Source organism: Pararge aegeria, chromosome 18, assembly GCF_905163445.1.
Source record: "Pararge aegeria chromosome 18, ilParAegt1.1, whole genome shotgun sequence".
Classification (NCBI taxonomy): domain Eukaryota; kingdom Metazoa; phylum Arthropoda; class Insecta; order Lepidoptera; family Nymphalidae; genus Pararge; species Pararge aegeria.
Window position 1 is genome coordinate 14,600,125 of NC_053197.1, and position 12,300 is coordinate 14,612,424.

General features: G+C 35.1%; 1 protein-coding gene across 1 annotated transcript in view; it reads left to right on the forward strand.

The window, feature by feature from the left end:
- Positions 1 to 10,487, forward strand: part of LOC120631684 (alpha-(1,6)-fucosyltransferase) — a 44,311-nt gene extending 33,824 nt beyond the window's left edge. Inside the window, exons 6-13 of the mRNA XM_039901352.1 lie at positions 1,612 to 1,798; positions 2,611 to 2,710; positions 3,708 to 3,845; positions 4,395 to 4,548; positions 6,344 to 6,517; positions 7,371 to 7,532; positions 8,455 to 8,529; positions 9,638 to 10,487. Of these exons, the coding sequence (XP_039757286.1) occupies positions 1,612 to 1,798; positions 2,611 to 2,710; positions 3,708 to 3,845; positions 4,395 to 4,548; positions 6,344 to 6,517; positions 7,371 to 7,532; positions 8,455 to 8,529; positions 9,638 to 9,745 (1,098 nt within the window). The 3' untranslated portion in view covers positions 9,746 to 10,487. The remainder of the gene's footprint in view (positions 1 to 1,611; positions 1,799 to 2,610; positions 2,711 to 3,707; positions 3,846 to 4,394; positions 4,549 to 6,343; positions 6,518 to 7,370; positions 7,533 to 8,454; positions 8,530 to 9,637) is intronic.
- The last annotated feature ends 1,813 nt before the right edge of the window (positions 10,488 to 12,300 follow it).

Sequence of the window (12,300 nt, forward strand, 5' to 3'; positions counted from 1 at the left end):
TTTATCCCCTCTCCCAAAGGAACCGAGCTTAATGTCGGGATAAAAAGTCCTATATTACTTCTAACACTTCCAAGAATATGTGTACAAAGTTTCATGAGGATCAGTAAAGTAGTTTTTGCGTGAAAGCGTAACAAACAAACTTACATTGACATTTATAATATTAAGTAGGGATAGGGATTAGTATAGGTACAGCTAACCGGCTTCCTAAGCGAGAGGAATTAATAATGAATTTCTCAATGTGTTCCGGAATGGAGTCTCATGTTCCGATAACTGCATTTATGCTCGTTTTCACTCAACCTAGGAATCGCCTAAATCGAAAGCCTAACGATTATGGCGATGTCAAAGATTAGGCATTAGGTCGTATTTAGTGAAAACGGGCATATTTTAATGCCCGTATTCACTAGACAAATACAGTTACCAAGACTTGGTTGACCTTTCGTGACAAACATGTTGAGATTTCGTAACTTATGGATTTCACACGATTTTTCAAGTTTATTTATGAGTGATTATCACAGTTTTATTGTTGAATTTAGTTTTATTGCTGTCAAACGTCACTTTTGTATATTTATTGTATGAAAGAGTGACATTTGACAGCAGTGATCGCGTATGTCGCAAGCCGGTCCTGTGGCCTGCCGGTCTCCTAATAGAGACGAATGAATAATGAATTTCTTATCGTGTTTTGGGCTTCAGTCGCATTTTCCGATTACTGCATTTATGATCATTTTAATTAAACCTAGAAATCACCTAAATCGAATGCCTCATTATTTTGGTGATGTCTAGGTATCTCCATAGATTAGGCATTACTTATCAAGGCATTGCCTAGTTCGAATTTAGTGAAAACAGGCATTAAGGTCACTTGACACAGTTACCAAGGCTATTGACCTTTCGTGAGAAACATGTTGAGGTTTTGTAACTTATGGATTTCTCACGACTTTACAAGTTCACGTAAGAATGATTATCACATATTATTGTTTTTATGTTAAATACCTTTGTTTCCTGTAATCTATACTTCAAAAATAATATAATATTATTTAATAACAATTCGCATCAAACTATTATCTGCAGCAACTTACTATCATCATAAAAAAAAAATTAAAAAAAAAACATTTTTATTATTCTGAATATCTAGTTGACAAACAGTTTAATTGTATGAGTTATTATTTTTCGTAACACATTGTGATCTGTTATAAAAAAGGTAAATATATTAATCCATACATTCAAAAAAGATATTGTTTAAGGATCTATCTCCGAGTGAAGGCCTCCTCCAGATTTTTCCGCAACTTCCTGTCTAAAGCCTTAGTTTACCAGTTCAATCATCATCATATCAACCCATTACCGGCCCACTGAAGGGCACCGGTCACGACCCACAATTCAAAATTCAAAATTAAAAATTAAAAATTTCCTTATTCATTTAGGCCTATCACAGGCACTTATAAAGCGATGAGAAGGGGTTAGGGCCGTAGTTACGCTGGTCCAATGCGGATTGTTGGACTCCACACACCTTTGAGAACATTATTAAGAACTCTCAAGCATGCAGGTTTCCTCATCATTAAAGCAAATATTCAAATACCTAAAACGCACATAACCCCTGAACGTTGTCTATGTTTCTAGGGCTGCGGTTTCGGCTGCCAACTCCACCACATAGTCTATTGCCTTATATTCGCGTACGCAACGGAAAGAACCCTAATCCTCAACTCAAAAGGCTGGAGGTACAACAATAAAGGGTGGGAATATGTTTTCCACCCCATCTCTGACAGCTGCACCACTTCATACGACGACAAGGTGGTCCAATGGCCAGGTGAGGATTTCGTGGTACTTAAAGATTTTAAACTACGATTTTCGTGGATAATCAACATTTCTTAAATATAAGTTCAACGGGTACATAGCACGATAATATTTTGGATTTGTCGATATTTCCACCCAGTTGCATGAAGTCATGACGGGACCACGATCCATGCAACATGGAAGTGCGACTGATGGATACCATGTTTGTAGTGCTACTGCTAAGCCACACTTTAAAAATATATCAATATCAGTATCGAATCTAAAGTATTAACACCGATGTAATAGTATGGAAAATATATAATTTATTAAGCTAAACTTCTATAGTCAGTGCAAGGTAAAAAAAAAAACTTTTGAGGGCCTATGGAGCGACAGAATTAACGTTTAGTGAGTTTTCTAATACTATTCAGTTAAAAATGTCCGTTAAATTTTTTTGAGAGTTAACTCTGTTTAATGCCATTGCGTTATTCAGAAATAAGTGACACAACTAAAGTTGTGGAAGTTATATGAGATATATTCATGTTCATCACACTAACATTTTGGTTCATCACAAAAGAAAACGAAGCGTTGGTCGATGTTAAATCTTGGCTTAAAAACTTACGCCAATTGTTTTGTAAAAGCACACGATCCCTATTCAGAGCCGCGGCATCAAAAAGTTGCCTTAATGATCGTGTCGGAAGAAGATGGCACTTTAAGAAGTAGAAAAAGACAAAAATGTTTTCCAATTGTTTTGTAAAAACGTTTTCCACAGCCTTGGACTCAGAAAGAGATGTCGGTGCCGTCAAAATGAGTAAATAGTAATGTTTGTTTTATTTAATTTATTTACAGCCTCGTATGATGCGAAGGTGGTATCACTGCCTTTCATCGATTCCATCACGCAGAAGCCCAAGTTCCTACCCCTGGCAATACCTTCGGATTTGGCACATAGGTACCCATTTATTTCACTGTACTAACACTTTCCTATTATTACATTATTTCATAATTTCCTGCTAGAATGTAGTAAATTTAGGATACTTTTTATCTTCTAAGTTAAGTTAGTTCCCATACAGTATTTTATCCATACCATACAATATTTTATCCGCCGATCTAAACACTCTGAACTACCGCGTCGATCGCCCGCCCACGATTTTACTTCGTTTTCTCGACAGCTTAGCGTGATGTTAAATAGTATAAAACGTGTAAAAGAAAACCGAAATAATAGTTCACAGACTTCTAGAGGTACACTATGTACTGTCTCTGAGACTTATTTGTGAAACCCTAATGCTCCTGGTTTTTTTAATAAACCATTTCCATAGTTTTTACTGAAATAAATCAGATACAGCCCTAGCAACACATGCAAAATTAAATCCAGTGACTACTGTTTCTTTATTAGGTATGCATCGCGTAGCGTAGGTACTATGCACGTGTCGATCTTTTATCTTCAATAGGGTTGTCATAAGTAAGCACTTAGAAAGTTTGTATGGATAAATAAATATGCTTCTTATTTTTAAAGCATGATTCCTTATAAAATATACTTATGCATTCAACAGTATTTCGTAATTCAGTTACACGTTGTATAATCTTCACAAACATGAAGTAATAAGTGGCGTGCATAGAGGGTATGCAGATGATATAAAATGAAAAAAATCTCCAGTACGAGTTATAAAAAACTTAAAGATAGGCATTGTAAGAGTTATAAAAATCCTACCCTCAAGTATCTGTAGTAATCTGTGTCATTCAATTTTATATCATCTGCATACCCTCTATGCACGCCACTGGAAGTAATGTGTGTGCGTGTGTAGTCCACAACACCGACTACAGCCTTAACCCGTTTCATTGTGGGTTGAGACCCATGCCCTGTAGTGGGCCGGGAATGGGTTAATATGATGATGATGAAGGATATATATTAAGAGCAGTTTAATACAATGTGTTTTTGTATCGTTTAGGATAGTCCGATTCAACGGCGACCCGTCGTCTTGGTGGATCGGTCAGATGCTGAAGTACATTCTGAAGCCGCGAGCGGCCATGCAGAAGGCCATCAACGATACCATAGCCAAGATGAACTTCAAGACGCCTATAGTCGGGTGAGATCTTATCGAGATTTACTCTCTCGCCCGTGATTTGTATGAGCTTTGTAGCACTGCAAATAACATCAATTTTACTACGATATTCAAGTGTAATAGATATTTAAATAATACCTGATTAGGCTGATGTCACTGGTTTACGAGTCGCAAGTCCTTTACATTCTGATTTTTGTTTCACAAACGTTCTGCCAAAAGTAAGAGCTAAATAATTGTAGGCAATTATGAGCTTTTTATCACTGCAAATAAGATCCATTTTACAACGATATTCAAGTATTTCGATATTTTAATACGACCTGATGTCACTCGTTTACGAGTTGCAAGTCCTGTACATTCTGATTTTTGTTTTACAAACGTTCTTGCAAAAGTACGAGCTAAATAATTGTAGGCAATTATGAGCTTCGTTACACTGCAAATAAGATCCATTTTAATCTGATATTAAGATGTTCTGATATTCGAATACGACTAATACTAAGGCTATTTCATCTTGAAATGGTTTACTATGAAATCCCGCAACTGTATCTCTGTTATATTCTCATATATTCATTTCAGTGTACACATAAGACGGACGGACAAAGTTGGCACCGAGGCAGCCTTCCATCACATAGATGAGTATATGTTACACGTCAAAGATTACTACGCCACCTTAGAGCTAACGCAGTACGTCGATAAGCGAAGAGTTTACTTGGCAACGGACGATTCTAATGTAAGTATCATTCCAATACAAACTCCAAATTCATTCAAATACAACACTTTTTGTTTCGTCTGTGTTTAATTTCTCTTATGCCTTCTCTGTGGTATTACTATTTAAAATGGTCATAATCAATTTGGCTTTAGGTTTTTCGTCATCCGCGCTTGCTATTTCTTTTCCCGGTTCTGGCTTGATACAATGCTTCATGCCTTCGAGAACTAAGAAATTTTCTGCAGCGAAACCCCACTCCGAATAATTATCGCGCCCCTTTAGTTTCGGCACATTGATAAGGTAATTGGTAGCCATTTTGATGAACAGTTTCTATACTTATACAGCGCGATAATTAATACGATAAGTTAGTTCACAGCTAAATCGCACTGAATATAATCTTTTAACACTTGCTTTACTGCAAAATCCTTGTTAAAACGACTCAATACCGCGACACTGACTACATTTTATTTTTAAAACAAAAAAACACATTTAACATATCATTGTGTAGATATAAGACTTTTAACAATGTTCCTAACGTGACTCGGAAATTTCACTGTTAACTCACTTCCAAATAAAAAAATCGTATCGGCACCTAAGAAGTTACACTTCTAAATCGTATTTTGAATGCAGCTCAACTCGTTTATTCGTATATTTTACAAATTATGACCATGCCCACAGATATTTAAATTTTTATTTTTAACTCGCTTTTATTGGATTCACTTGTATTTATCGTTCAGTCGCTCTATGAATACATTCGTGCGATCAAGATTGTAATTTTGCAGTGGCTTTGCTTTCTAATAAATTTTACTGTTTTATTGCCCGACTAACGTATAGGTCGGCGATACGCCAGGGTTTTCACGCTCGGTGTCCATTATAATAAAGTAACGTACTAAATATCACGTAGTTTTTTTTCGCACAATTGCTAGTATAGAACAGAGCCGTTTTACATAAATTAACCGCTTTTATAGTTTCCTTACAATAGCTAAAACGGATATAGCAAATACATCTTCTTTTAAAACAAACAAATAAAATTAGGTACTGCAAGAATAATTCTTAAAATATTCCTTAATATTTATAATTAATGTTTAATCAATTTAAATTACTTCAAATGATTAAACATTTATATAATACAGAGGTTTGTTCATTTAATTTCAACAAACATTAGTCAGTCTAAAGATGGCGCTGCAGGCAAGATTTAAAATGAAATAAAGAAAGACTTTTGCATGAAATAGTAAAGTTTGATACGGAATAATGATATTATTTCTAATAGACATTAATTTGAACATTAACACACTCAATAAAGTAGTTTAACAATAAATGGAACATCAAACCTCTAGAAAACATTCATACAGTCAAAGCAGTGTCTATTAAATATCAGGCCCCAATAAGTAACGGTTTTATGTTTACAAATAACTATTTGAATTTAAATCTTATATATTTAAGATATGTCTATAATAAAACTATTCACTTTAACGATAAACTAAAACATAAATATCAATAGTTGCCAATTGTTGCCGACAGGTGGCGATTTGCGCCACCTGTCGGCAACAATTGATTTGCGCCACCTGTCGGAATAAGAACTTACAACTTTTACGTTCAATTTAAAGTTATATATTCAATATACAATATTACCAAATTATTTCAATTGTATACTATTTTTTCATATAACCAAACACCGCTAGTTCAACTGAGATCCTACAATATTATGACCTAAGAAGTCATCTCTCACTTAAGAAATCAAATCTTGGTAATTTTGAGTAGACGAGACCGTTTGATGACATTGCCACCACCCCAATTAAAATAACAAATATATTTTCAGGTACTAGAAGACGCTAGAAAGAAGTACCCGGACTATGAGTTTTTGGGTGACTCCTCCATAGCGAAGACTGCGGCAACCCATCGAAGATATACCCCGTTATCCCTAACCGGCTTGCTAGTTGATTTGCACATGTTGGCGATGTGCGACTACCTTGTTTGCACTTTCAGTAGCCAGGTGCGATAAACATTTGTTATTATACCTACTAATTTTATTTTAATTTTTAAACGTCAATTGTTTAAGCCTACACACGTCAATTGTTTAAGCCTACGCGAGGCTAGTGGGGTGGGAAATGCACTGTTGATATGTAATTTTAGCAGCCAGTATTAAAAATGATTAAACTAAAGATGATTCTGAATGAATGAATGATGACAGAACCTCAAACTGATAGGTTTAATGTCTCTCGAAAAAAACAAGAAATACACAAAACAAATAGATGAACAGGTTGTTCGTCAATAGACGATTAAACTCCACAAGAGTGACATTATTATATATACAAATGCATCCGCATTGTTGCTTGGTTGATATTGATTCCTAATATTATGAATGAATGAATACAATTTCATTGTACATGCACATAAACATATAGGAAAATTATAAATAAAAATTTAACAAAAAGTATACAATTTGGCGGCCTTATCGCTACATAGCGATCTCTTCAAAGCAACCAAAGGCGTAATGCACAGCTCAAGAAGAGAGCTACCTCTCTTCTGGTGGTGCATATAAATAAACTTATATATTTGCATATATACCTATATACATATAATAAACTTACAATATAATATATAGATACTGATAATTAATACCTATAGAATGAATATCAATAATACATAAATATATACAATATTGTCAAACCCCAAACAAAACAGAAGGGAATAGGCATGTTAAGGTTCCAAAAAATGAAGTTTTTTAAAAATAGTAATAGACTATGTCTCTCGGATTTCAAGATGCAAGGCATTCTAAAGCTTATGTATGAAGCGCAAATCATCTATCAGCTAATAATAATTATAAAAAAAAATGTTTCCGCCAGGTTGGACGCGTGGCGTACGAAATGATGCAGACGAACCGCGTTGACGCGTCGGACAGCTTCTATTCGCTAGACGATATCTACTACTTTGGCGGACAGAACGCGCACGACCGACGCGCCGTCATGCCTCACAATGCGGCAGTTTCTCAGGAGATATCGTTCCAGGTATATTACTAGTTCATTACTGCAGCGGCCATCAAAAGAGCCATTGGTGGACGGACGTGTAAATACGTAAACCCATCCATGCCTAGTGGCCAAGGCTTGTATAGGACCTTTTATTTATTTTGTTTATATAAGGGGAACAAACAGTACTATTACATAAGAGTAATGCCGTATTTTTATATCAAATAATCCTCGTTGGTTTATTTGATATAAAAACACAAATTATTTATACATAAACGATAACATTAAACCGTCTAATTATGCGGGGAAATTAAAACCACGTAGTACTCAGGCACATTTTTTACTTTTTATTTTTATAAATACAATTACTTTAAAATCAATGACGAAAAACAAACAAAAATATTTTTTCCCGCGTTAAACTATTTTTTTACTCTCAAAAAACACCTTTCTATTCGCAAGCCAGTTTGAAATTTAACTAAAACCTTTGATAAGTTCTTCTTTGGTTGCCTTGTTTCGTATTCATTTTCAATTTACACGACAAATATGATTTTACTATGTAATTTATTTGGCCGCTTAATCACGACAGATTTCTATACAACTCTGGTCGGGGCGTATTTGGCCAGTACAGCAATTTCAATTTATCTCAAAGAAGGTCAAGGTAATTTATGTCAAAATAATCCCAAATTTCCAAGCATGATTGATAAAAAAATATTCTTACACAGAATACTTGGGTTAATTTCTCCCACTTTCGGTCACTGGTAGAGATCTCATATAGAGATAAGTGTATAATTATGTCACTTCCATTGGTTGATAGTAAATCAATAAATAAATAAATGAATGAATAAATAAATAATTAAATTTATGAATTAAAAAAATAAACGAACACGCAAGCAAGCAAACAAACAAACAAACACAAACAGAAACATAAATACTATTTAAAACCAAGATAAAAACGTTTTTTCAGGTCGGTGACTTAATCGGCGTCGCTGGCAACCATTGGAACGGCTTCGGCCGCGGAACAAATAAGCGAACCAATTTGGTAAGTCTCAATAGTTATTGTAATCCGGCCGTAAAAAGAATCTTTCCTGACATCTGGCAGTTGGTCGTAAAAAACTACCAGTGCTAACGTACTAATGGGCTAATGCACTAAAAGAAAAAAAAAAAAGCATATATTTTTTTCATTTTTATAAAATTAAATATAAATATAGAGCAAAATTATATATTATGCTGTTTGATGCGTAAATGCCGTAATTATTAAGACAGAGCGACTCTGCTCCAACCCTTGGTACCTTATCAAGTAAGGCAGTTTTAAGACATTTTGGGGTCTTACAAATAAACCTTGCATAACGTCGGAATAGTTAAGCAAAGTTTTCCGGACTAACATTTGAACGGTGCTTTCAGTTTCAAAGTGAAAAAGCAAGTGTGTTTTGCATGAATTAGGTATTAAAATACCTATACATAATGACGCTTTCTCCGTAAAGAAATAATCATCACGTACAGCGTTTGGAATATTTATATTGTTAATTATTATCATTCTTTTTAGTTTATTGTTATTTAAATTTAAATGTGTTTCTTTGTATTTACATAACTGTTTTTAATATAATTCGATTGAGATTATTTATATTAAAACAAGCGTACCTAACCTAACCCCCGTATAAATGAATATATTGAAGGTATTATTTTGACACCCATAATACACCTGTTGCCTGAGATAGATGGCTTTTTAGCGATAAGGCCGCCTATTGTACAACATAAGTTCAATGTGTCGTTTCATGTGTTTCTTGGTGTGCAATAAAGTATACTTGATTTTTTTTTACATTGTGGCTTAATCATTTTCATTCAATAACGTTTTATATAGAATATGTTTGTTTATAGTTCTAATTGACGGACCAAGCAGATGGTCTAAACAGAGAAACACTTCACAGGGCATGCGAACAGCACATCCTGCAACATGCCGCCCTGTGACGAGCAATTTGAGGCGTAGGTGTTGAGCCTCATGTGACTGTAATTACACCACGCCCTTCAGACCGGTACACACCATTGCAGCAGAAATAAGCAGCAAAGATACCTAGTACTTCCCCGGACGAGCTCTGTCACTCCCGCCCTCCTACTTCTAAAAATTATTAACATGTATTTTTCTTTTCCAGAACGGCCTAATCCCCTGGTACAAGACGGCCGATCACCTGGTGCTTTACCCCTTCCCTGAGTACAAACACGTACCGCAGTATCCGGATACGCGACAAAAGGACTTATAGACGATTCTAGTAACAATTATACATTCATTGCCCGCTGTATAGGCCGCGTTCAAATTATACGTCGGTATAAAAAATATGATTATCCTTAAACCGGCCTAAATTCTTCTCATTCTAAGAAGAGACTTCAAAACCATCAGAAATCGGTGATGGGTCAATAATAATAACACATATACTCTTTGGTCGCGTTCAAAATATACATCGTTGTAACACAATACTCGTTTGATACGTTCAAATTATTTATCGGTATAACTTATGATACTCATTTATTCCGTTTAAAATAATACAGCATACAAACATATAAATATTTTGGCTCGTTCAAATTATAAGTTTATATTATACTCGTTTTTCGCGTTTAAAATTATACATTGGTATACAATTTTATACTCGTTGCGGTCAAATTATACATCGATATACAATATACTTGTTGGTCGCGTTAAAATAATTCATCGGTATACCATATTATACTCGTTTGTAGCGTTGAACTTATACATTACTATACAATATTATACTCTCTTTGTCGCAGTCAAATTATACAACGGTATATAATATACTCGTTGGTCGCGTTCAAATTATACATCGGTATAGCATATTGAATCGTTTGTCGCGCTCAAATTTATACATCGGTATTAACTCATTATATCCGTTTGTTGCATTCATTTTATACATCGGTAAAACATGATGATGATAGCAAAATTAAAAAAAATAAAGCACTGATACTTTTTTATGTTATTTATTATTACCCTAACAATCTACGGGTGATTTCATCGATTAGAGAACTAGTTTTTATGACTTTATAGTCTGAGTATAATAATAATATCAAAATAAGTAATATAAATAACATAAATAAAGCATCAATACTTTATTAATGTTATTTATTGTATACACTCCCTACCACTATATGGTGTTTTCATGTAATAGGGAAACAGTTTTTATGATTATTATAACAAGGGTTTTCGTGATTTGAACGCGGTCTTATAGTCATAAATTATAAGCATAAGCTTAGCCGAATTACAAACGCTAGAATTTAGTTGTTAAAGGAATTTGTGATTTGTGATGTTTGAATATTAAGTTCAAATTAGCTTGCGTTGTACGTCTCTTGGTATGCACAAGCGATCAGTTGAGGCATTATTAACTGGTTGATTCATAGAAATCTTAGTAACAATACGCTAGAAATGTTCTGTACTCGCGAACGAGACTCGGAGCACTCGAATTTCAACAAAACATTTGTAAAAAACCGGTGATAGCCTATCGAGTTGGAAAGGCCTTGGCTTCCTTTTTTTAGGTAACAGAGTTCGATCAACGGCACTTTCATATCATAACTTTTCGGAGTTATGCGTGCGTTTTTTTTTAATTTAAGCAATACAAATATCACTCGCCTTAACGGCGTAGGAGAACATCGTGAGGAAACCTGCATGCCTGAGAGTTCTCATGATGTTTTTAAATGCGTGTGAAGTCTACCAATACGCACTTGGCTGGACTAGTGGACTCCGGCCTAAACCCTCCTCATTCTGAAAAGAGACACGTGCTCTGTAGTGGACCGATAATGGGTTGATAATGATGACGACGATGATGACGACGACGACGATGATGACGACGACGACGATGATGATGACGACGACGACGATGATGACGACGACGACGATGATGACGACGACGATGATGACGACGACGATGATGACGACGACGACGACGACGATGATTTGTAACAGTTAGCGACTTTATTGTAATTTTTAAACTACATTGCCTCTTCCGCGCTTAAACAACTAGTGTACGCGGTTGAGAAAAACAGAAATGTACGACAACCAGCGAATGCGCGTACGCATAGTGTTACGGCCGCTGGGAGCCCTAGTTCGTCGACAAGTATTATATTTGCTTAATGGCATTTCTAGTGTGTTGTTATTAAGATTTATATGTTTTGATATGTACATATACTAGTTAATATGTATATCGCTGGGAAACTGGACTAGTATAGACTTGCATATTATACTGTTTTAATGTATGATTGTGTGATAGATCCGATAGAAGAGTATCAGCGATTTTGTGAATTTTCTGTATGTATCAGGAAATCTTGGAAGAACTCATAATATTAACTACCTCCCTGGAGCTCCTGGATTCAATTGGGCAAAATAAATTGAATTGTAAATTTTTCTAGTATGGTTTGTGGCTTTAGCTGTGGTTATCGACACGTACGAACCGCCAAGCGTTAAACGTTCTGCTAGAAACCGATAAGCCTAACCTAACAGATTAGCCCGCTGGCGTGCATAGAGGGTATTCAAATGATATAAAATCAAGAAATTCTCCAGTATGTTTTATAAAAACCAAAGGGTAGGCTTTTTATGACTCTTACTAGAGATTTTATTCATTTTGTATCATCTGCCCCCTCAGTGCATACTCTGTGTATACCCTGTATGCACGACACTGGACTGCATCATCATTTGCCATCAGGCGAGAACATAGTCAAGGCGAATTTTTTTTTTTATTTTTTTTAAGTTGAATACAAAAGTGAAAATAATTTTGCTAAATCGCTGATATACTTATCACCCTATGTCGTGTAC